This window comes from Hypanus sabinus, chromosome 3, assembly GCF_030144855.1.
Source record: "Hypanus sabinus isolate sHypSab1 chromosome 3, sHypSab1.hap1, whole genome shotgun sequence".
Lineage (NCBI taxonomy): Eukaryota > Metazoa > Chordata > Chondrichthyes > Myliobatiformes > Dasyatidae > Hypanus > Hypanus sabinus.
The window spans coordinates 76,602,009-76,628,543 of record NC_082708.1 but is presented as its reverse complement, the minus strand read 5'-3'; the positions used below and the strand labels follow the sequence as shown (position 1 = coordinate 76,628,543).

At 39.9% G+C, this 26,535-nt stretch overlaps 1 protein-coding gene across 1 annotated transcript in view; it reads left to right on the top strand.

The window, feature by feature from the left end:
• The first annotated feature begins 1,250 nt into the window (after positions 1 to 1,250).
• The window catches only part of LOC132390910 (uncharacterized), a 216,221-nt gene continuing 190,936 nt past the window's right edge, over positions 1,251 to 26,535 (top strand). Inside the window, exons 1-8 of the mRNA XM_059963445.1 lie at positions 1,251 to 1,459; positions 2,221 to 2,369; positions 3,797 to 3,922; positions 4,365 to 4,526; positions 5,763 to 5,877; positions 6,436 to 6,569; positions 6,955 to 7,114; positions 8,018 to 8,121. Coding sequence (XP_059819428.1) covers positions 1,251 to 1,459; positions 2,221 to 2,369; positions 3,797 to 3,922; positions 4,365 to 4,526; positions 5,763 to 5,877; positions 6,436 to 6,569; positions 6,955 to 7,114; positions 8,018 to 8,121 — 1,159 coding nt within the window. The remainder of the gene's footprint in view (positions 1,460 to 2,220; positions 2,370 to 3,796; positions 3,923 to 4,364; positions 4,527 to 5,762; positions 5,878 to 6,435; positions 6,570 to 6,954; positions 7,115 to 8,017; positions 8,122 to 26,535) is intronic.

Below are 26,535 nucleotides of genomic sequence, written 5' to 3'. Positions count from 1 at the left end.
CCTCACCTTGAGACTCAACCTTAGCTCAGTGATTCTTCCTTGAAACCTCCACCCCATCTCCCCAGAACCCTACAGCATTCAACAATCAACAAGTCCACAATATGAATCGCAAATCAAGCTAGAGACCTCATTCACTTAGCCAAGCTCTCTTAACACGCAGGGACCCGGGTGCCTCAAGAAACCAGCAGAGCTGGGATTGAGGAAAGGGAAGGCTGCCTATTGACAAACTTTAACAGGCTGGAAGATAAAGCTTCCAATATCATGTACAGGAACGAACTTACCAGTGGTGACGGGAACTGTGAATGGTCATTTACCTGAGGTGTTAATTCTGTTTCTCTCTGCACAAGGTACTTCCAATGTTTTCTACTTTATTTCAGAATTCCACCATTTGAAGTCTTTTTATTTTAATTAATTGAGCGGTATGGTAGCATAGCAGTTTGCACAAAGCTTTTACAGCAGTAGTGTCCTTGGTTCAGTTCTATTGCTGTCCTTATGGAGTCTGTATGCTCTCACAAATCATGTGGGTTTCCTCCTGGTGCTCAGTTTCTCCCATATTTCAAAGACGTATGAGTTAGTAGGTTAATTGGTCACAAGAGTGAGATTGGGCAGAGTGGCACATTGGGCTAATAGAACCTGTTATCATGCTGTATATTTATAAAATAAAGAACAAAATATTCATAATTGCTATATATTGTGCTAAGATGAAAACTATTTGTGACAGCACATTTTACAGATGTTGGTTGATTTGAATGTAACCAAGTAGCCGCTGAGCTGATCTATTCTTAAGAAGAGCTGAAATAATTTCATGAAGGGGTGTCCTTAATTGGGCTTGTTGGGAATGCCTCACAAGCCACAACACAGCTGTCATTTAGCTCTTAATCACATATGAATCATAACGCACACAATAGTATAAAAACTCACCAGCAGAAACCAAGGATCAGAAGTTTTCTGCAGAATCTCTGCTGACAAAGAGAAGATGAAGTTCCTCTGGTCTCCAGTTTTATTTGTTTTATTTTATGTAACATTTTCTTCTGCTGCTCCTCGACTTTTTGAAGCTGAGGTAAATGAGGAGGACTGGCAGTTGGCTGAGGTATGTAAGGATACAACTGACAATAAACTGCAAAATGCACTTTGCCAGTATAGTTTTATTTTTCTTAACAAATAAAGGCAATATTAATAATATTTAATCTTTTGTTTTGAAGAATTATCTGAACCAATTTTACCAACTTCAAGATACACCTGCAAGCATCATGAGAAAGAGTGAATACCATAGAGCGAATGATATATTATCACTGAAGATTAAGAAAATGCAAGAATATTTAGGCCTGAAGGTAACTGGCTCTTTAACTTCTGAAACTCTGGAAATAATGAAAAAGCCTCGATGTGGAGTTCCTGACATTGCTGAATATAATCACTTCCCAACTGGAAATAAATGGGAAAAGAACAACGTAACATACAGGTACTGTTCTTCACAATATAATTTCAGTGGTTGGTTAGGCTTAAGTATGTTAATGCACAATTTTATTAGTACTTCATCTAGTCTATAAATTTATGAGGTTAAGTGAAAGCCTTAAACGGCGAACATACAGAATTTTCTGATTGATTGGAAGCAGTGTTAGAGTTGTCACTGTACAGACAGCATCTCACATTTACCCTGTTTATTATTTTAAGGAACCTGTGAAATTCCACATCAGTCGACCATTAAGATGATTATTGTGATATTGGGTAATCTACACACAGCAAAATAATTATCGGTTCAATGCCAATTAATCTGCTTCAGAAAGACAACAGTTTAAGCTTCTCAGTTTTATCCAGGGCATTGTGGGTCCTTTCCAGATATCTATTATTAAAAATTGCCACCTCTTTTTCCTTTTCCCTTCATTCAGTTTTTCATTTATTTCTACACCATTCCCCAATTTGAGTTTGTTTTAACTACTCCAAATTTATCTTCCTTTTCATTTAGTTCTGTTTTTTTTTCAATCCATAAATCAGATTGATGAATGATATAGATTTTACACCCTGTTTTTCATCACAGTTCAAGATACCCCACTGCTCTTGCCACACGATTCCCAGCTCACAGTTTCAGCAACTTACAGCACAAGAAATCTTCAACACAGGAAAAGCCTGACTGGTGACATACGCTGAAAAGACTCTCAATGCAGCAAGATCTGATCAATTGTATTCAGAACAAATTCTTACTTTGTGTTTCCTCTGTTGTAGGATTTTGAAATATACACCGGATATTCCAGCTGCCAAGGTGGACTTTGCGATCGAGAAAGCTTTTAAAGTTTGGAGCGATGTCATTCCCTTAAAATTCAGCAGAATCTATGAGGGAGAAGCTGATATCATGATCACATTTGCAGCTCAAGGTATTAACAGATTTGTTTAACTTGTTGCTTCAAAAGTTCTTTTGACTATTTTATTTTTGCATGTAATTCTTCCACAAAGGATATCTTCAAAATTTTCCGATTGTGCAGAATTTAAAAGAAATATCATGGCCCATGAATGTTTGAAGTTCATGGTTCATGATGGCGGAAGGAAACACAAATTTAATATTAGCAATGGGGTGCAGCAAAATAGTGGTTAATAAGTAGAGTTCTAGGCCATTGGAAGTTGAAATCCCTCTATGTCAGTTGGGGAAATTAACATTGGGTAGTTTAGGAAGTGTGGCATCTGTTAAAAAGGTAGTATCTATGATTGTTGGAAAATGAAATAATTTTCACTGATGCTCCTTAAGGAATGAATTTTGCAGCCTTTACCTTGTCTGGCCTGTGTGCGACTCCAGACCCACCAATGTAATTGGCTCTCAATTATCACCCTCATTTTAAGGGTATCTGAATTCCACACATGAATAAATTAAGGAAATATAGATCTGATTTTATTTTTTGCTGAGCTGAAGTTCCCATTTTCTCTGGAGGTTTAAGGTTGAGAAGGGGTTCTGCACTTCAAAAGCACCTTGACCTACAGGATTCCAGATTTAAGCACTGGCCAGTGCTAAAAGAAAATGTCCATATAACATTACGGTTTACCCCACGATATGCAAAAATGGTTTGTGTAGAGTAGAATGAGGAAATGGATCCAGGGCTTCTCATTCCACTTCAAACAATCTCCGTTAAAAAGTCATGGGGTTGTTAGTAGCTCTCCACATGGCCACATATGAAGTTCCATTGTGTTGTATCAGAAAGTCACTGATGCTTGTGCAATGTGATTGGAGTCAGGAACACAGAGTTTAACTGGCCAGAGACAGAGACTGATAGTGCTCTGGCTATCACAACCTTCAGATGGCATTGGACACTGTTTTAAAGTGTAATGTAATTTGGAAAGTAAACTAAGGACAGTTAGCCAAACAAGTTCCATCTGGTTTTCCAAAGGGCAACAAAGTTTTCAAATGGATTTCCACAGGTTGTTGGAATAACTGAAATGTTTCCACAAGGATAGTTCAGCTATCGAGTTTAGCAGACACATATTAAGTTTACTCAGTCCTCAAAATCATTCACCTAGAGTTCCAAATTACTCAGCATTGTATTCGTCTGAATCTGTTGCTCTCCAGTGAGATGTCTTGATAGTTCCTGTATCTCACCTGCCCCATATGAAGCAGAAATCACATTGACAAGATTTTCAGGTGATTAAGAGCTTTCAGTATGTACTTGGTGGGGAAGTAGAATCAGCCAAATGGGAGAACTTATCTTTTTATTTGTTTACCTTAATATTTTGCAACATTTTGTAATGCTGCACTAAAGGTGCAGCAAAATCAGCTTCTAATATCATTCCTGATGCAGTTTTTCATCATATGCAGAACATGGCGATAATTACCCATTTGATGGACCTGGAAGACTCCTGGCCCATGCTTTCCCTCCAGGCAAAGGGATCGGAGGGGACACTCACTTTGATGAAGATGAAACCTGGACAATAGGATCAAATGGTGAAAACATTGATTGATATTATCACTATAATAATCTTTGACAAAATGCTAACTAAGTTGTTAGCTAACAAAATTAATTTTGAGAATATGTTTTCTTTGGAATTTGTAAAATCTGATTTCCCAGTGGTGATTTAATGCTAAAGTATTACTTTAGTTTATCATCAATCAGAAATATAATTATTTATAAATTGTTAAAGCTGTTCACCATGAAATTTATCTTGTTCAAAGTATCTGTCAATGAAACATACTAAACTATTTTAGGCATGTCTGAGGAAAAGGGAATAGATTATTTATATGGAGTTAAGAACTTATTCCTTGCATATTCCACGTGGTTGGAACTTTGTTTATTTGGACATTGTTTAACCATCACTTTCAGTATTTGCCAGAGGACCACGTGTTGTAACAGGTTTAAAACTTGCTGTCTTGTGATTCCTCTGCGTAGGATATAACCTTTTTCTTGTGGCTGCCCATGAGTTTGGCCATGCTTTGGGACTCGCTCACTCTCAGGATCCTGGGGCATTGATGTACCCAATGTACACATACTCAACAATGAAAGGGTTCCGCCTCTCCCTGGACGATGTTCAAGGAATCCAGGCTCTGTATGGTAAGTTAAGCATGAAATAAATTCCGAATTCCTTAATAATCAGTGGCAATACTGTTAGTGCAGTATTACAATATAATTCAAACAATTTATAAAGAATGAATATACTTCACAGCCAGTCATTTATCCAGAACAAACAAAATGCTGTAACCTACTTCCGCTGAGCAGTTCGATTAACTGTAAGTTGGACTGTTTGGTACAAGTGTCAGTGCTTGAATCTTTACCTGCAATATTGTTTAACTGAGGCCAGAAAGAACCATCTTACCAAAATGATCAGGTGTTGAGAAGTCTTTGCAATTTCTGACTTCACAGCTAAATATACTGTTGCAGAGAAGGGCATAAACAATGTACATTCCCATAGTGAAAAGAGAGAAGCATCTCAAATGTCCATAAAGAAGATCTCCTTGTTCTGGCAGGTCTTGAAGTCTGTTCCATAGAAACCTCCCCAATGCTGTTTAGATTACTGTATTATGTCCCTTCACAATGAGCTACTTTAATAACTTTCCTCATAATTATTCTTCAAGATGTGTTTGCATGGGTATGTATACACCCTCAATTCCATTAATTAACCAAAGCCAGAAACAATGCTTTCCAGCATTTTACAACAATACATCACTAATTTAATGATATTTTTAAGCATTATATACACTTCATTGAATGGTCTTCTACACGAAACAATAACTCAGACCATGATCAGCAGGTCTCCTTCGCACTTAGCTTTAGTTAGATACACATCAGTCATAAAGAGTGTATGTTGAACACTTTCTCTCTACTATATCTTTCTTTGCAGATATTGGTTAAACTTCCTTGGCTGAGTTTTATACATTGAAAGATTAATACAGTCATTTTCTGAGCATTATATCAGCAAAATGACAAACTTTCTGCCCGTATTGTGTTCCAGAGCTGTCACCTTCCTCAACCGCAGTCGGAAGATTAGTAAGGGAAATATATAGCAATCCACTGCTTTTATTTTTGCCGCAAGTGCTTTGGTGTTTCTAGAAGGCAGGTCACTATCGCCATTTCAATGAGGGCAATTAGGCTTCTTGCGAATGAACAGAACAAAAAACATCAAACCTAACTGGGAATGTTATTGTCGTTGATGGGCTATAACTCTTGCAAAACTCACACTAGAATTACAATGAGTCTGGGTGTGAATCTGCTGCAGCCAGTGAGAGCTGTCATGCTACTGAATAGTATTTGTGACAATGTTTTCCTATATCTTTGTTTATTTTACACAAGGTTCATCAAATAAGAAGTATACCCCACCAGTAAAAACCCCCGAAGCCTGTGATCATTACTTGTACATTGATGCTGCTGCTACTCTCCGTGGAGAGATATTATATTTTAAGGACGGGTATGATTTGTACAGAATATTTCAGAACTGTGTTAACCAGAATATTAATGTAGTTTCATGTTGCAAATGCTTTTACAACAGTTGAGTAAATTGTTAGCAAATATTTCTACCTTTTTCTAATGATTGGTAATGCATTGTGACCTATGGTTCTCCAAAAGCCAAGTTAATGATCCCATCGAGGTGCTGAATCAACCTAGAGAAAGTTAGAGGGTTGTATAGACTATTCCTGTTCCTTTGGTCCCTCTGTTCAACTGATGAAACAAAAAAACCCAGTTATTCTGGCAAGTAAAATTACTTGCCCTTTTAATCCTATAATATCCAATAGTCTTCTGCCCCCAGTGAAATATTTTCAAGTGTATTCACTTTTATCATTTAGAAATGGTATTCATGTATGGAATAAATCTCTGCATTTTAAAATCTGTGAATATCTAAAATAATAACCTTTTTGAAATTATTTGCATATATAGTATTAAATTAAGAAAATATGTAGTGAAAAGTGTCAGAAGTTTCTCAGATGAACTACTGGTACGTTCTAATAAATTCTTGCTACTTCTCTAGGTTTTTATGGAGGAACCATCCACAACAACCTAATTCTGAGCTGAGTTTAACAAAGACGTTCTGGCCAAAGCTTCCTGCCAAAATTCATGCTGCGTATGAAAATCATGAAAGTGGTTTACTCATTGTCATTAGGGGTGAGTCTGTCTCCTTTCTCTTCACTGGAGAACATAGCAGTGTGATTATGGGATGGAAGCAGCAGAAGTGCAGTGAATCAGTTAGCTCATGCTTTCAAAAAGGTAGAACACATTCCTATTTAATTTTTCATTCATGTCTTTAGATAATTTGAATAATTTATTTGCTTTGGAAGCAATAATATTCTAGAGGTATCCAAAGTTCTTTCTCAGAATTGCAAGTCCTGTAAAAAGACATCAACGAGAAAGCAAAATGTCAAGGGAGTCTTGGGAACTAGTTGCCTGCATAGCATTCCAAAGAAAATGGTGCCCCCTTGAGGTGATATGATTGAAGTGAAAACATTTTTGTTGAAGTGCAGATATTAACATATGTTTTATAATCCAATAGGAATGAAATACTGGGCCATTAATGGCTATGACATTTTGCCCGGATATCCAAAGTCTGTCTATGAATTTGGTATTCCAAGACACATCAGGAGAATAGAAGCTGCTTTTCATATTAAGAAGACTTCAAAGACATTATTCTTTGCAAAGGAGCAGTATTGGAGGTAATGGTTTGATCGATATAAATCATTTATATGAGCACTTCAACCAGGCTGTTTTATGATCTAGTGCATAATTTTTAGCTGTTAGTCACAGAAGATTTGATCACTTGTGACTATTTCTGGCTGAACTGTAAAGGATTCTCTAATAAAAAGACTAAACAATCTGCAGAGTGATAGTTCCCAGTGCATGCCAAGGGACCCTCCTCATATTTCAAACGTGGAAGAATGCAGATGAGATGGCTTCTCATTTGTTGCTGTGTCTGTCCACCATCACTGATTGTAACCTGGGACTCGTTCTTTTAATCCTGTCCGAGTTGCTTACTATCTTTTGTAGTGGCTTACTATAAATTCTCTATTTCCTGCTGGGTGGTACCTCACCTAAAAATTTGAGAGCCCTGCATAAAGTGTATGTTCTGTGAGGAGTTTCCCTTTGCCGGTGTAAGGTGACATGTGAAGAGGTGAAATGTCTTTCAGCAAGGCTTCATCACTGGGCTCCTGTCACTGATGGAGAAGTCTATGATAACCTGCTCCTACAGAGCTACTATTATGCCAGACCAAGAACGCCTCCTTAGCCACTCCCCTTCAACCTCCTGCTGCATCTCTACCTACTCCATGGCGGTGAGCCGGGGAGCACGTTCTGTGAAGAAGATGCCCTTCAGATTTAACACTCTTTTATTTACTGCAGAACCAAGTGTCTGGAGAGGCAAAACACTGAGTGAGGACTCAGTCCTTAGGGCTTGTGTAGTTCCCTTTCCCATAATTGTGTTTAGGTGTAAACCACCTGAACAGTGTTTACATTTATTTTTGGGATAAGTTCTGTGATTTTTTTTGTAAGAATATATACAATCCAGTTCTAACTTATTTAAATTGCTGGTTTATTTCCTTTACTTGTCTTTTGTTCTCTAGTTATGATGAAATCAAGCAGACGATGGATGAAGGTTACCCACGCCGCACTGTAGATGACTGGGCAGGAGTTCCTTCGAGGTTGAACGCAGCATATGAACTTAATGGTAAATTCAGATATAGATATCTTCTGTAATATTGAAGTATGTATTTATAGCACAATGTGTTTTCTTCGATTACTAATGCAGTATTTGGTTACCTTTGCAATTAAAACCAGCACATGCTGAGGCGGTGAAAGGCTGCTGAGTGTAGCAGGAATGCATTGAGCTCCCAATCAGTTTATCCATGGTATTAGAGAATAGGCCAGATTCTTGAGGCTCAAAAGACTACATCCATTCCTAATTCAGATACTGACATATCAAGAGTTTTGTTACAGAAATATTTTACTTGGTTTCACTGAGTTAACCTGATCACGTGCATTATTGTGATTATAAATCTGATCCCATCTCTTTAAAGATGTGATTTAAGTTGGCCAATATTGGGTTCAATGCAATTTAATCCAATGTTTCTTGTTTATGGACAGTCATAACATATATTTCATTGTGACACAGAAAGAGATCATCTGTCCATTGACTGTACACTAACTTTCAGAGCAACCTGATCCTCACTCTTATTTCCATGTCCCCTATTCTGTCACATATGGCCCCTTGACCCTCTTACCCACTATAATGACTCCAATTTACACTAACCAAGTAAACTAGCCAAGAGCAATTATTTCATTGATGGAAACTGGGGCCTGGAGCATCCAGGAGAAAGCAGGATGTCTGCAGTCTAAAAGACAACACCAGAGATCAGAACTGAACTTGGGTCTGTAACTAAGAATGGTATAAATATTTTTTCTGGTTAATTAAGAAAATACATATAATGATGCTGACGAATAAACATTTAGTACTGTGCTGTTACACACAGCTTCACTTTCTCTTGTTTGTCATCCTTGTGTTTGAATAAAAGGGTAAATATATGCAGGGGCTTCTCAGATCCCACTGTTAAGTTCAAAGGGACATTGTTGGCAAATGACCATTTATCTCTGTTTTCCTTGTATTTCTTGACTCAGAAGTTCAGTTGTTTTTTCTTGATAAATCTCTGCTGATTTCATTCCCCTTCCTAGTCATTAACAACTTCAGAAACTGCATTGTTCCTGAAACAAATTTAGAACAATAGTTTTTTTAAAAAACATTCTGCTTTTATCATCAACAGTGAAAACCCAGGACTCAACTTCTTCCAGTTAGGATCTTCAGGGATCTTTGTAATCAGGTTTCCCCAACTTGCATCAGGACCGATTGCTATTTAGATAAAAGAGAACATAAAATACACCTTGCAAATGCAGAAATTAAAAAATGTATCTGTGAAGTGTTGTTGAATCTCAATTGAGATTTTCTTTTATATTGTCTTGCAGGACATGTTTTCTTCTTCCATCGGTCATCTCTGTTTATCTTCAGCCTGAGTGAGCAACGTGTCATTGAAATACGTCGAATCAATTCAGAACTGGGATGTTAAATACCTCAACTTGTCAAACAGTCATTACATGATTTAATTCCAGCAACTTTGCTAAGAAAGATTGTTCTTAAATAGTCACAAACAAACAAATCAGAATATAGACAAGAGAAAATCTGCAGATGCTAGAAATCCAAGCAACACACATAACATAAAACTTGATAATGTGATAACGTTAGGATATCAGCAGGATAGCCCAGCAGGTTTACTGGACTGTAGTACGTCACCTGTGCTGATATTGCAACACAATTTTATTCACCATTTTTTAATGTTACACAGTACTATAATACATTTTCCAGGAAACAGAACAGGGAGCGTGGGAATCAGGGACCTAGTGAGTTTCAGCTGACTCTATCAATATATAGATTTATGAATTATGGGTCTATGAGTGTAGCGATAAATAAAACCAATACTACCCTCAAGATTTCTGAACAACTGGATCACAGATTATTGGGGCTTTAGTATTGTTGCATTGACACAATTCTTGTTTACATTTGGACAGTTTGAGTAATTTAATATTATTCTGTTACATATGCATCATATTTATTGTCCTGTCAGGGTGCATTTCTTGTCTGCATCAGTTTAATATTTATTTATCTTTAATATTTATTCTCTAACACTTAAAAATGTTGTTGTTTCTGTTTTGTGAGATATTTTATTCAGTAACATCTAAATGTTATGGAGGCAGATGAGGGCCAATTCCTTTTGCTGGTCAAGTTCAACAGAAAATGATTTAACTTATAAAAAGTGGTGGAATGTAGGGAACTGAGTCCCATCACTTTTCATCTAATATGTTGGAAAAAATAAACCAAAGTTGGATGTAGCTTTAATTCCTTACTGATACTATAAGCATTTTGTCTAAGTTGAGTTGTATTTGGATGTATTATAAATACAATAAATCTGAGTCTGCCTGAACAGTACCATTGACCTTTGGTTGAAGTTGTTGTTTTAACTTTGCTGCCTCCAAACACTCAATTCTACAGAGACCTAGAAATCGGCAAATTTATTTTTTTCTACTTGTTTTACTTTCTTTCTATTGCTGCTAGTGTGCAAATAAAGGACTTTTTTTAGAACAATATATGGGAATGATATTGGTGACTATCCCAGCTAATTTCACCACGATCGGTGATACAAAATTCATGCAGGAAGTTTCCCTCTGCCAGGTTCAGTCCTGTAGATTTCCTCCTTCCATCATCAGTAATCTGTTTAGTATTGGCACTTTCATTATTCAAAGTTTAAATTTGATACATTTATTATCTAAGTCGGTTTAATTTACACAACCTTCAGATCTGCCAAAGAAACCCGAAGGAACCCATTGAAACAAAAGAAGACTGCCGAACAGCCAATGTGCAGAGGGAAAAATCAAACTGTGCAAACAATAAAGTAAGTAATTGGCATTCAGAACTGAAGTTTACCAAAGTGATTCCATAGCTGATTTAGAAGCTGTTAGTTGCTGGCCACAGCCTCAGTTCAGCGCAGATATCAGTAAACGTCGTGGAGCAGTGACATGAACCAGCATGACCCTCGCTTCTGGTCCCAGAAACCTGACCTTTTCCATCTGCCCCAGCGCTCAAATCGTCCACACCTCAGGTCAATCCTTGCTCTCGGGCCCAGACCCCACCACCTACATGACCTTTCCAAATCGACTCAGCACTTAAATCGTCAAATTGTGGGTCTTTCCTCACTCCTGGGCCAGGGCTCCACCTTAACTCTGCTTTGCGTTCCCTCAACTCGCCTCGCTTCTGCCATTCTGCCTCACCGAATTGTATCAAATTAACACGAGTCTGAAGCAAAATGGCTCTGATGCTAAGAGAATGGTTTTGTGTTGGCTCTGTTTTCACTTACACACCACCTTGCTGATATATGTTTCATGTCCAAATGCCACTCCCCATTCCACCCCTGATGTGTATAGGCGACCAACTGTCTTTGTATGAATACTATAGCTTTATATGCTGGATTAGAAGGGAGCCTAAACACTGATGATCAGGTCTGGTTACTCAGCAAAGTAATTCACTAACATTGTAACAAGTCCACTCAGCCCAAATATTAACACTCCTTAACACCACTTCTAATTCAAATCAAATCAAAGCAAGTTTAATTGTCATTCAAACTATACAAGGATACCACTGAATGAGATAGCATTACTCTGGGGCCAGGGTGCAAAAACATACATGTGCATTCAAGGTAACAAGAAAGAAAAAAAGAACATAGTCACATAAGAAAACATATTTTTAGCCCGAGTCCCTGAGTGACAAGTCCTGCAAATTGATGTTTCTCAGCAGCCCAGCCTGTAATTCCACTGATCCAACACTCGAGGGCAGCACCAAAGGGAGAGGCCCCCAGACCAACTGAGCCCAGATGCTACACTACAACTCAAGCCTGAGGACTGAGACCTAGACCTCACTACAAATGAGGTGACACTGCTGCCTCACCTCCTACCTCACTGCTAAACAAAGGAAGAAGGCCTGCAGCAATCAATGTCCAACAGAGTCTTGCAAACACAAAAGAAGCTTCCAAGACATTCACTCATGTTTTCACTGCACGCCGCCTTCACGGCAAATTGAAGGCACCAACTCTGGTTCTTCCGAATCTCCCGGCTCAGTGGCCCTACTCAAATCTCCCGGCCTGATAACCCAATTCGAATCCCCAGGCCTGACAGTCCAGCTCAAAACCCCAGGCCTGATGGATCGACTCAGCCCAACGGTCTGACAGCTGACTCGACCTCCCTGCCCTAATAGCCTGAGAGGACTCTCTTGGCCCAATGAGTTGACTTGCCTTCTCTGAACCACCCAGGCCAGCTATTCTAAACAACAAGCAGCTCTCCAATGCAGTGGACCTGCTGTACATTTAGTTATTGGAGCCAAGAATAGTCTTACTCTGTATAAAAACACATTTAACAAAGAAAAAGGCACTTTTGGTTGACCCCTGAGAGGCTGCTGTGTGTATACATGCCACCATCTTAGTGGAATATTCGCTATTTCTATGAGGGTTTCTCTGAGTGAAATAAAGGTGAGCAGTAGCGGTTGCCCTGGAGACAAGATATGAGTTGTTTGGTATCCTCCAATCTCCAGCTATGATAACCTCAGCTCACCCTCTTTGAATTTGGGAGATGCTCCAGGGCCACTAAACGATTTCCTTGAGTGTCAAGATGGAAAGTGGAGAAATGTTTTTGTGGTGGCATACAATGGGGTGGGGATGCTGGAGAAATGTTTTGTCTGTGCAGCTGCATATCAATTAAGTAAAAAGCATGCACACAGGAGATGGCTTTAACTGGTATATTCAAATTGCAGCAAGAGAGAGCGAGAGAAACAATGCATGTGCTCAGACAACATGTCATATGTAGTGCTGAATGGGACTCACTGCTTTAAAGGAAATAGATCCATACATTATTCCTCCTCCTCTTTAGATTAATGCAACATGAAACTATACATGTACGAACATTCAATTTCCCTTGCATAAACCAATAAACATGCTTTCACAGTAACAGTCCATAACTAGCATCACTATACTGAAGGATAAGTCTTTCGTGTGGTGCTCTGTTTCATTCAGGATAACATCTCTAGATCTGTGGAGAGGCATCAGGTTTGACAGGGGTCTCGTCAATGATAATGTTCTCATTGTGCCCCTGGACCTGTGGAGTGGCATTAGGTTTGGCAGGGGCCTTGTCAATGATAATGTTCTCACCATGCCCCTGGACCTGTGGAGTGGCATCAGGTTTAGCAGGGGCCTTGTCAATGATAATGTTCTCACCATGCCCCTGGACCTGTGGAGTGGCATCAGTTTTGGCAGGGGTCTTGTCTAGGACAACGTACTCGGTTTCCAGTGACACATTGCTGTCAGTGACATCATCACTGAGCGGTAAGTCTGGTGACTGTAACGTGTCTGTCTTGTTGGACACAGTCGACTCAGGTGCATTCCTCAGTTGAGCATCCAGTATCTGGTCCACGTGACGTCTCCATGTCCGATCTCCAACATCCAGCGTGTACATCAGTGGTCCCATTCTCGTAGCTAACCCTTTCATTGCTGGGTGCTGAGGAGCTGACATGAAATGTCTGATGCCATTTTTCTTCATGAACAATCGGAATTCTTCTGACGTGTATTGTGGTCCATTGTCACTCACAATTTGTTCTGGTAAGCCATTTCTGGCGAAGATAGTTCTCAGGGCAGAAGCAGTCTTTGCTCAGGTGGGTGACTTCATTCTGTGTACCATCAGAAACATGAAGGGCCCAGCAAAGTCAATATGTACTCTTTGCCATGGTGGTGACGATTGCTCCCGTGGGTGTAATGGTGCCTGTGGGGTGCATTTTGAACTTTTTGTCATCCCGAACAGCTTTTGGCCAAGTCTTCAATCTGTTTATCTATTCCCTTCTCAGACACCTTCTGATTAGCATTAAACAGCTGTGACAACCTCTGGTTAATGCTAATCAGAAGGTGTCTGAGAAGGGAATAGATAAACAGCTGTAGTTGCCTGTTGAAGCCTCACTGAGAGCTTTGATTGTGCGCCAGTCTGGTTGGATTTTTGTCAACCATCCACATCGAAAATGTGCTGGCTCTCCACTTTTCGACACATAGAAGTCTAGCTGCTGTGTTTGGCTTCCATACATTACATTCCCTGAAGACTCTGCCATGGTTGGGTGCATCAGAGATGGTAGGAGTCAGAGCACAGAGTGGACAAGTTTGTGGAGTGGTGCAAGAGGAAGCACCTGCTCCTGAATGTGATTTTAGGAGGAAGAGGGCTGTGATGAGTCCTATATACATTCCAAGAGAAGAAGTTGCAGTGGTAGAGGAGTACAAATGCTTGGGTGTTCACCTTGACAACAGACTTGACTGGAAAACCAACACCAAGGCTATTTACAAGAAGGGGATGAGCAGACCCTATTTTCTAAGGAAGCTGAGATCTTTCAATGTGTGCAGCAGGATGTAGCAGATCTTTTACCTGTCTGTTGTAGTGAGTGCGGTCTCCTTTACATCTTTAAGTTGGGGAAACAGCATTGGTGCTGGTGATCAACCTTAGTCCTGGACTCTGATGTGTTCTAGGCCAGGGCTTGAGCATGAGTGGGTTCTAAAGGCAAGAACAGATGCATGATTCAGGGCTTTGAACAAAGGCGTTTCTTCTAAATTTAAAAGTAAGTAAATCACACAACATTCACTGTTACCATCATTTATATTACTGAATGGTTATAAATCATCATGTGGACAAATGCCCAGACTGATACATCATCTTGAAGCCCTGTTATTTATAGACAAGAGAAAATCTGCAGATACTGGAAATCCAAGCAACACACACACAATGCTGGAGGAACTCAGCAGGCCAGGCTGCATCTAGGAAAAGAGTACAGTCGATGCTTCAGGCAGAAACCCTTTGGCAGCACTTGCTTTAGTCCTGCACCTCAATAAGCCTCCTGAATGAACTCTCTGGCTGCTCCTGGAATAATGCTGCCCACAGGTCACAGTGTGGAAATTGAACTTCCACTCATCAGATCAGATGATTCATATGAAAACATGGAGAGAACATGCGGACCTGGAGGTCTAACCCATGTATGACTGAGCAATGGTCCAAATAAGGGTAACATCATCTAAGATGGAGATGAACCTGTGACTGGGCAGGCCAGAAGTTGCAGAAAGGTGGTGATGAACGGAAGATCTAAAGGTTGAACAATGCAGTCATAGAAAATTGGATGAAGTGTTTTCAGCTCCAAAGGACATGAGAAAAAGTAGAATTCTTTTTTAGAAGGGGAAAGCAAAGTCAGGGCTGAAAATATTCAGATTCTTCGGATATATTGTAGCAGAAGGAGCTGAAAAGCCAAATATCTAATAAAAGGGAATTGGTTTATGCTCAATGAGAGCAATGGAAACGTTCTGCTTTCTCCTTCTAACTCCTTCCTTGAACTGTTCATCCATACTCCCGTTAAAAGAATAAACTTGTTGAACTCTCAGCTTTTTATTGTTTCTAGGCATGCTCCGTTAATTGTTCCTGTTGCTATGTTTCTCCTCATCTTCCCTTTTAAATGCACAGCTGTCAAAGATTCCTCCATAGTTTCCAAACCTGGAACCTGAATCTGTTCTTCTGTATTCTATTGTTGCCCCCTTTTTAACTCAGATATTCATCTGACAGCAAGAGTTGTTCCCTCAGTATTCTATGGCAGTGCAGAGCAAACCATATTTGCTAGAAATTTTAGACTTGGTTCTCCAAATGCCAGTACAGTTGAGTAGGAATGCAAGTAAAATACTACCAGGAGCGCTCTTTCCATACCCGCCATCTTGCTCACCGCGTGTTTCCTTTGGGTCCGGACAAACATAACAAGATTATACACTATGAATCAGGAAAAATTAGCAAAACTACAGGCTCAGGTCCGGATGGGAGGAAAGGGCATACCTCGCAGGAAGAAGAAGGTAGTGCATAGAACAGCTACAGCTGATGACAAGAAATTGCAAAGTTCACTGAAGAAACTAGCAGTTAATAATATTGCTGGCATTGAGGAGGTGAACATGATAAAAGATGACGGTCAGGTTATTAATTTCAATAATCCCAAAGTGCAAGCCTCATTATCTGCCAATACATTTGCAATTACTGGTCATGCTGAGACAAAACAGATAACAGAAATGCTTCCAGGCATTCTCAGCCAGCTTGGAGCTGACAGTCTAACAAGTCTTAGAAAATTAGCTGAGCAGTTGCCGCGGCAAGTTCTGGATAACAAAACGCCCAAAGCTGAAGATATTGACGAAGATGATGACGATGTCCCAGATCTCGTTGAAAATTTTGATGAAGCGTCAAAGAATGAAGCCAACTAAAAGCTGCTGGCAGATTATAGACTGGGATAAAGACTGTACCAACGAGGAAACTTATTCCAAAGTTTTACTATATTAAAAGTGAAAAATCACAAGTTTGCAAATACAGTGAACTAAGGCATTTTGTATTTTAATGATGCTGAATAATCAGCATCTTTCAATTGGTTGAAATCACTTGTTTGCATTTTGCACTTAAAACAAAATCCTTTGGTCTGAAATTTGTAAGACTGAGATTCCATCAAAGCAATCTAAATAGATCGCTAATGAATTGGGGTGAGCAAGCTCGTGAAGGTCTTATTTAAGGTTTTCCCTCATGACATGCAAATAAAATAGATTGATTAACTTGTAAAAAAAAATAATACTACCAGGAGCAGACCGGAATGTAAAATTGGCATTACAATCAGATCAAGCATGATTCTATTTAAATGGGAGACCAGAGGCTGAGCAATATAAACCTGCTTCTGATTCATATGTAGGTGCTCCTGAAGGCTGCTATACTATAAAAGAACAGTGGTCAGCCTCAGGATGATGGAAGCTGGAAACTTAAAACGCTTTCCATATCAAAAACGTGGTAAAGTGCACAAGTTGCATGCAAATGCACGCACATGCCCAACTGGGAAGCTTACAAACTCTTGCGCTGACTACGTGCTTGCCTTTAGCAAGTGAAAGTAAGATGTTGGAGCTGTTTTTCATGTACAGAGAAGCTTGATGGTTTCCTTTACACAACCATGAAACACCAACGTCACAATGTTGCCTGTATCTACAGCAGTGGCCTGGAAACAGTCAGGCATAGACCCACTAAACGCCATTGTCACCTTGACTGCCATAGGCAATGATGTCATTGCTCTGGCTGGAACGTGACACCACCAGAAGCTACTTCTCATTAACACCCCACTGTCCGTGATCCCTCTTCCTTCTCCTAGTCATGATCAGTTCCCAGAGGAAAGCCAAACCAAACTAAGCTACCCAGGTCCAGAAGCAACTGGTTTCAGCACCAACTTTCATACCAACAAGGTAATACTGCAGCAACAGCTAAACTGCAGTCAAAAATAAGAAGTCTCTGGAACCAGAAACCTGGAGGAATAATCAAGCTACTAACCTGTCCCACACATTACTTATGCTACAAACATGCAGGTTATTTAATAACAGGCACAGTCCACCTGATTTGTACACACATATTACAACATACAAGACCATAAGGGATAAAAGCAGCATTAGGCCATTCAGCCCATTCAGTCTTCTCTGTCATTCTATCACATTCCATCATGGATGATTTATTATCCCTGTCAACCCCATTCTCCTGCCTTCTCCCTGTACCTTTGATGCTCTTACTACTCAAGAACCTATCAACCTCTGCTTTAGATAAACCAATGACTTACATCCACAGTCCTCTGTGGCAATGAATTCCACAGATTCACCACCTTCTGGCTAAAGAAACCCCTCACCATTTATGTTCTAAAAGGATGCCCTTGTAAAAAAGGATCTCGAGCTTTCCTGGTGTATAAGATGAACAAACTCTTCTTGGACTTCCAACCAGGTACAGGTATTGATTATAATTGACATTTCAAAGACTAACTCTGTTATCTTCATCGGCATTCAATCCTTGCGTTTATATTCTAGTCCTCTCAAAGTGAATGCTGACATTGAATTTAACTTCCATACCTTCAGGGAGTACTCCCAAGTCCCTTTGCAACTCTGATTTCTGAACTTGATCTCCAACAAACATATGCAAACAAATTGTTTTTGACAATTGGGACAGAGTGACTGAAAACTGACACCACCTCAAGTTTTCTTGAGACCTTTCAGAGCCTGCAGGACCCCAGATTATATCAACATCATGCAAAAAATAAAATTTTGATTTCTGCTTGATTTTCAAGTCACTGGCTTGAAAGGCAGGTTCTTTATTGTTCAAAGAATAATGATCTTTCAGAAAGTTTGTTTCTATTAGACTGTATACAAGTCCAGCATCCAAGCTGCACTGTTTAGTGCTCATTGTGAATCACACATTCATGGACTTCAATATCCTTGGCAGTCAGTCTCAGCAGCCTACAAGTTTAACATCAACTGATATCATCTAACGCTGGACTAAAAATCAAAATTCTGGATGAACTTAGCAGGTCAGGCAATATCTGTGGAGGGAAATGGACAGCCAATGCTTCAAGTTGAGACCTTTCATCTGTCCACTTCCATCTACTGAGTTCCTCTTGCAGGATTTTTTTTGCTCCAGTTTTCATCATTTGTACTTTCTTGTATCTCAACATTAAATTAACACTGATTTTAGTCTCTAATGAAGGTGAGCTACAAAATCACCTCTCTGCAAGTGTATTTTTCTAATTAAACTGTTGAGACTGAAATTAAATAAAATTTCAAATCTTCTTTTATTGTTAACGTTTTGATAGGTGTTAACTAGAAGTGTGCAGTACCTTTTTTATCAGTGAATTGTAAGATCTGCATGTCATTCTCCTTTCAAAAAAGGCATAACCCTCCATCTATTACGATAATTGAAAGTATTGGAATGGCAATGGTAAGATCATGAAAATAAAAATAAAAATGAAGATAGAGCACCACAGCACAGAACCAGGCCCTTCAGCCCATCTAGTCCATACTGAACTCTTATTCTGCCTCATCCCATCTGGGCCATAGCCTTCCATACCCCTCCAATCCATGTACCTCTCCTACCTTCTCTTCAAAGAAGTTGTAAATCTGAAATAAAATCGGAAAATATTGGGAACACTGAAAAGGTCAAGCAGTGTTTTTGGAAGAGAAAGAGATAACAATTCAGTTCCAAGAACTCTGGCCAAAATTGACAACAAAGAGCTCCACACAAGTGCTGTTTAATTTTTCTCTTTTTTTGGAGGATGGGAACATTTTATAAAGCTTTTTTTTTAACCTCATGAACAATTATTCTCATAAATATTTCATAAACAGTGTTTGATCCTTGTACATTTGTGAATACATATATGTTGAGATATAAATATATATGGGTCCAAATGCAAGACCCCATGTGATTTAGAAGCATACAAATAGTTAAACAATACTTTCTGGCATGAAAACAGTGTTATGGGTTAAGCTAATCTGCTATGGTCTTCATTTCCGAGCTTGATGGATCAATGTAGTCAAAGTAACATGCTCTATACAGTATTTGGATTTTCCTCTGTAACCATGTCACTTTTCGTGCAGTACCACTTTTAGATCTATTGCAAGTGCTCACAGCTGCCAGCATTTAGTCTAGGAAATGCGTTTTTAACTCTAGGCCTCATTCCACTGCACACTTCTAGCTACAAAAGAGCATTCGTTACTGAACAGTATTAACAGATGCTGCAATGTTAGGGGGGAGGTATTGGTGGAGGTGAAGAGTTCATCCTGGGTTCAGTGGGATCTATAAAGGCCGGCAAAGAAGAGTGCCCATGTGAGACAGGAGATGAACACAAGGAGGAAAATTTGGTTAATGTGGGACTGCAAGCTGCTTTGCAATGAAAATACAGGTAACTGGAGAGTGGGGGAAGGACAACGAGGGCAGCAAGATGGGAAAGCCGCAAGAAGAAGAGATGCAAAGGAAAACATGAAAATGGAATGGAAAGAAAGAAGTGAAAGTGAAATGAGAAAAGGTGGCAGCTAGGAAGGGGTGAGGAGATAGAATGGCTACAAAGAAAGAATAAAAGGAAGGAACATGAGAGAAAGGGAATGAATGAACAAAAGGAATGTCTGGGAAATTAGTGAGAGGCACTGGAGGGAGGGCGGGATGGAGAATGAGATTGTTTAAAGAATATTCTTTTGTGTAGTTGCTATGCATTTGGAAAACTTTGATCACTGGAGAACATTCAAACAACTGCAATGTTAATTTAGCTTTGTATATGCAAGGAAGTCCAATCACTTGCCATTATTTGCCAGTCCTTTCATTGTTGCATTGTATCAACTGGTGAGTATGGGAATGTAATAAAAAAACAAATAAGTATGTTACATAGAGATGATAATGTTTACTCAATATTGGGTACCAGCCCATGATATTGAGTCAATACTTGAGGCCAACCATTAATTTAAATGTACAACAGACAATTTAAATATTTGTGGCATATGGAAGTCTGGGAGTCTGTGTGGGAGAAATCTAACTGGAGCTAATTGGAATCTGAAATGATTGCAATGATTCCACCCAAAGACCTGAGGAAACCAAAACTGGAGTTCAATCTTCATTTGTATTGAAGTCATGAATTCTGTAAAATGAAATGTTCGGTGTGGGCCTGATCTATTTCAAGTTTTAGTTTCACAGAGAAAAAGCTGTTAACATTTTGCCTATATCTTTTTCAATTGCCTACAATTTTCTCTTCAGAGTATTAAACAGAACATACAGTAAAGCAGTACAGTCCCTCCAGCTCAACCTTTAACCTACTCCTCACCATATAACCTTCCATTTTCCTTTCATCCATGTGCCCGACTAGAAGCCTCTTAAACATCACTAATGCATCTACCGTTACCACCATCCACGCACCCACCACTCTGTGTTAAAAACCTACTCTGACATCCTGAGTACTTTTCTCCAAGCTACCTTATATCCTCTCACATAAGCCATTTCGGCTCTGGGAGAAAGGGGCTGGCTGTCCACTTTATCTCCTTATTCAACTCGATCAAGTCATCTCTCATTCTCTTTCACTCTTAAAAAAGAAACCTTAGTTTGCTCACTTTTTCCTCAAAAGACATGCTCTCTAATCCGGGTAGAAATAGAGAGTTTTATAGGGCTGGGACATTATCTCATGGCTCTTGAATTCAATCCCCCAACTAATGAACGGTTCCTTTCAGTATGCCTTCTTAACCACCCTAGCAACTTGCGCGGAAACTTTGAGGGATTTATGGGTGTGTACACCAAGTCCCTTCTGTTCCTCCACACTGCTGAGAATCCTGCTAACGTACTCCACCTTCAGGTTTGACCTTCCAAAATGTATCACTTCACACTTTGCCGATCGAACTCCATCTGCCACTTCTCAACCCAATTGTGTATTCTATGAATGTTCTGCTGTATCCTGTGACAACTTTTACTCTGCAAATACCACCAACCATTGTGTCATCTACAGACTTACTAACCCACCCTCCCACTTCCTAATCCAATTCATTTACTTAGAAAGATCACAAAGAGGAGAGGTCCCAGGATAGATCCGTGCAGAAGACCACTTGTCAACAACTTCCAGGTAGAATATGCTCCATCTACTACCATCCAGTGCCTTCTATGGGCAAGCCAGTTTTGAATCCATGCAGCCAAGTTTCTCCGCAAACTATGTCTCCTGACTTTCTGAATGAGCCGATCATGGGGGAGCCTTGTTAAATACCTTACACCACATTCATTGCTCAATTGTCATTAATTTGTGTTCTCTCTTCTTCAAAGAATCCAACTGGGCTCATGAGGCATGGCCTGCCACTCATAAAGCCATGCAGACTAATGAAAATCAGATTATGGTTCTCCAAATGCTCATGAATCCTGTTTCTACCGCTGATGCCCACCACCGATGAAAGACTCAATGGTCCATAATTCCCAGGATTATCCTTATTACATGTCTTAAACAGTGATACTTTTGTCATCCTTCAGTCCTTTGGTGCAACTCCTCAGGCCAGTGAGAATGTATTTTCAATGCCCCAACAGTCTCTTCCCTCACTTCCTGTATTAAAATAGGGGTATATTTCATCCAGCCCTGGGGACTTATCTATAAAAGCCCCAACACTGCCTCTTTCTTAATCTCACCATGTTCTAGCACATTAACCTGTTCAATGCTGACCTCACATTTGCCAAGATCCCCCCACAGAATCAAAGTTTTCATTAAGGACCTCCCCTACTTCCTCTGACTCTGAATTGTTTCCTCTTTTTCATCCCTGATTGGTCCTACTTTCACTGTAGTCATCCTCCTGTTCTTCACATATATATAGAACAAGCTGGAACCATCATTAATCCTATTTGCCAAGGCTTTCTCATTTCCTCTTCTAGCTCTCCTAAGTCCTTTCTTAAGCTCCTTCCTGGCTACCTTATTACTCTGATCCTTGCTTCCTAAACCTTAAATATGCTTCTTTTTTCCTCTTGACCAGGTGTTCCACATCTGTTGACAACCATGGTTCCTTCACCCTACTGTCCTTTCCCTGCTTCAATGGGACAAACCCTAACCAGAACCCAATACAAGTACTCCCAAAGCAATTTCTACATTAAAGACTCAAAGTAGGTAAAATCAATATGTTATGCTAATATATGCTAATTGGCCATGTTTGACCCCACATTCCTTCATTCATCATTAGACAATAAAAGCCTGAATAATTGGGTGGACATCTTACATAATGCTCATTCAAATGCTGTCCAGGTTCAGTAGGATCCAACAATGAACTCTTTAGCAGGATATACAGAAAAGGCATGTTGGCATGTGGCCAAGTGGTTAAGGTGTTGGTCTAGTGATCTGAAGGTCGCTAGTTTGAGCCTCAGCTAAGGCAACATGTTGTGTCCTTGAGCAAGGCACTTAACCACACATCGCTCTGCGACGACACTGGTGCCAAGCTGTATCGACCTAGTGCCTTTCCCTTGGACAACATCTGTGGCGTGGAGAGGGGATGCTTGCAGCATGGGCAACTGCCAGTCTCCCATACAACCCTGCCCAAATCCAAACTTTCCAAGGCACAAATCTCTCGAGACTAACGGATGTCTATAAAACAGAAAAGGCTGCTAAATATGGATGACAGATTCTGAGTTTTGAAAACCCAAGCACAGAACAGAATGTGCTGTTGCTTTGTAAATCGCTACATGGTCTTCAGTAGATCTGTGTTCCTGTCAGGTAGGATAACTAATTATACCTTGCTTAGAATGCAGTAAGAATTACTGGATTGGGTGGGGGATGAAAATAAATAAATTGGGGTACTTCCTACTAAGGTAGAGATTGATTAAAGATGAGCGGAGGGGAGTGCTGGTATTGATAGAGTGAAAGCAATTATTCAAAAAAAGGAATTTTTATGCAGTGTGTTGTTCCCTTGAATTCATTGCCCAAAGAGTAGGAGAAATAGGTACATTAATACTTTTCAAAAGGGAATTGGGTAAATACAGAAAGTGAACAAATTAATGGGAAATGTGCACGGGCCTGGATGTACCTGAATTTAATTAAGTGAGCACACACATGGTAGCTGACATGCCCTTGGTCTGTGCTATATGATTGTTTGATTTTCCCGATTCCAATTTGAATACGCCTGGCTTATTTCAGAGAGGTGTTCCCTATTGTTTATTTGGTGATGGTGCAATAAGCTATCACACAAACTAAACTGAGTTATCAATGCCACATTCTTTATTAAAGGCAGCCATTCCCAACCTAAGCAGCAATGTTTGGCACTACATGACAACATATTCATTCTGATGGAGACACACAAGCTTGCAATTGCTTGAAATCTGGAGCTAAGCATAAAGCATTGGAGGAACTCAGAGGCACAGGCATCATCTACGGAGGGTTTTGGGTTGAAATCCTTCATCAAGATAGAATTTCATTCCAAGTGTTGTGTTCAATCTTTAAAGGCACATCCACATCCTTATGCACTACAGTTATTGCACAGGCATAGGCTGCCCACAGCAATAAAAGATGGTCTGATATTATAGAACTGAATATTTGGTAAACATTTCTTGATACACACAGGGATAATGTGGCACAATTGTGACTTGCAATAACAACTTTCTGGAATTGCTGGAAGTTCTACAGATGGCAATCAATGATTGTCTCTATAATCACCTCCACAGTTTCTTACCCCTCACTTTCACTAACCTTTTCAGTTCTAGTTTCTCGGTGCTTTTTGATGTGCTGGCACACAATGAACCTAGATGTGTGTAGTGGAGCAAAGTGTGCCTAGATGCTACTTCCACAATTTCTGTCATTGCATGTGCGGAGCATGCCTTCTGATAGCCACTCACGCAGAAAGCATCTTTCATGGCAGCTCTGAAGCCTGTTCCTTTCTGATCTAAAGGGAACAGAATGAGCTGGTCATAGGGAACCCAACTTGTGGGTACAAAAAAATCATTTATTCATCTAAACAATCCCTCAAGCCCAAATACGTAAACTAGAGTTGCAGGGAGATGGGAACCAGAGAGTCAGACCAGATAGACAATAGACAATAGGTGCAGAAGTAGGCCATTCGGCCCTTCAAGCCTGCACTGCCATTCTGAGATCATGGCTGATCATCTGCTATCAATACCCGGTTCCTGCCTTGTCCCCATATCCCTTGATTCCCCTATCCATCAGATATCTATCCAGCTCCTTCTTGAAAGCATCCAGAAAACTGGCCTCCACTGCCTTCCCAGACAGTGCATTCCATACCCCACAACTCTCCGCAGATGGTGGAGAGGTTGTGGAGACAGATGATGTTAAGACCTCAGACAAAGTCAGGATTCAAAATGTTGAGCATGATGCGAATAATATTCTGAGCCGTGTATATTTCAATGCAAGGAGTATCGAAGGAAAATCAGATGAGCTCAGGGCTTGAATCAACAGATGGAACTATGATTATTGTAGCCACTATTGAGACTTGGTTGTATGAGGGACAGGACTGGCAGCTCAATATTCCAGTGTTCCGTTGTTTTAAACACAACAGAATGGGAGGGATTAAAGGGGGAAGGGTGGTGTTACTAGTCAGGAAAAATTTCACATCAGTCAGGACAGACTGGAGAACTCGTCTTGGGAAGCTTTATGGGTGGAACTGAGGAATAAGGAAAGTACAATTGCATTAAAGGAGGTATGTCATAGACAATCCAACAGTCTACGGGAGTTAGAGGAAAAAATTTCGAGAGATCGCAGACTGTTGCAAGAAACATAAGATTGAGAAAGTAGGTGATTTAATTTTCCACATATTGACTGGGACTCCCAGACTGTAAAAGGACTAGATGGGATCAAGTTTGTCAAATGTGTTCAGGAAAGTTTCTTTAATCAGTATGTAGAAGTCCCAACAAGAGAGTGTATAACAGGGCAGGTGACAGAAGTTTGTGTAGGGGAACACTTTGCATCTAGTGATTATAAAGCCATTAGTTTCAAAATGAATATGGAATTGGATAGGTCTGGTCCACAGGTTGAGATTCTAAATAAGAGAAAGGCCAATTTTGATGGTATCAGAAAAGATCTGGCAAGTGTGGATTAGGACAGATGGTTTTCTGGCAAAGATGTACTTGGTGAGCCTTCAGACATGAAATCTGGAAAGTACAAAGCTTGTATGTGCCTGTTAAAGGTAAAAGTAACCGGTTTAGGGAACCTTGGTTTGCAAGAGATATTGAAGCCCTTGTTAAGAAAAAAAGGGGATACTTAGCAGATATAGGCATTTAGGAACAAAAAAGGTACTTATAGAGTATAAGAAATGCAGGGGAAGAAGGCATGTGGTTGTCTTGGCAGACAAGGTGAAGAAGAATCCTAAAGGTTTTTACAAATATGTTAAAAGCAAGAAACAAAAATGGTCCTCTGGAAGATCAGAATGATGTACTATGCATGGAGTCAAAAGGGATGGGGGAGAATGTTTCAGTGAGATCCCCCTCACTCTTCTAAACTCCAGCAAGTACAGACCCGGAGACATCAACTGCTGCTCATTCGACAGTGTTTAGCCTATAACTTTCTAAATCTTTACAATTCACGCACTTGTCCAGCTATCTTATTAACAGTTGTTACTGTACATTCCGCAAACAGTATCCCTGGCAGCTTATTCCGCATATGCACATACCCACTTGGAGTAAAAATGTTCCACCTCCAGTTTTTCAGACATCTTTCCCTTCTCACCTTAATCTTATTTCCTCTAGTACTAGATACCCCAACCCTGAGAAAAAGACTGAGTGTCTTCACCATATTTATACTCTCCATAATTTTATATCACTCAGTCTCCTACACTCTAGGAATAAAGCTTGAGCTTGTCCAACCTCTTCCCATTACTCAGTCTCAACTCCTGGTAACATCCTTGTAAATCTTTTCCACACTCTTTCTACTTTCATTACATCTTCTTATAGCAGGGTGACCAAAAGCAAGCACAATACTCCAAGTGCAGTCAGCTTTCTGTACAATCGCAACATGACCTCCTACTTTTTATGGTCTGTGCCCGAGTTTATGAAGGCCAACATGCCAAATACTTACTTCAGCACCCTGTCTACCTGTAATGCCACTTTCAGTGATCCATATATCTGTAATCCAAGATCTCTCTGTTCTACAACACCCCTCAGGGCCCTGCCATTCACTATGTAAGTCCTACCTCGATTTGACTTTTCAAAA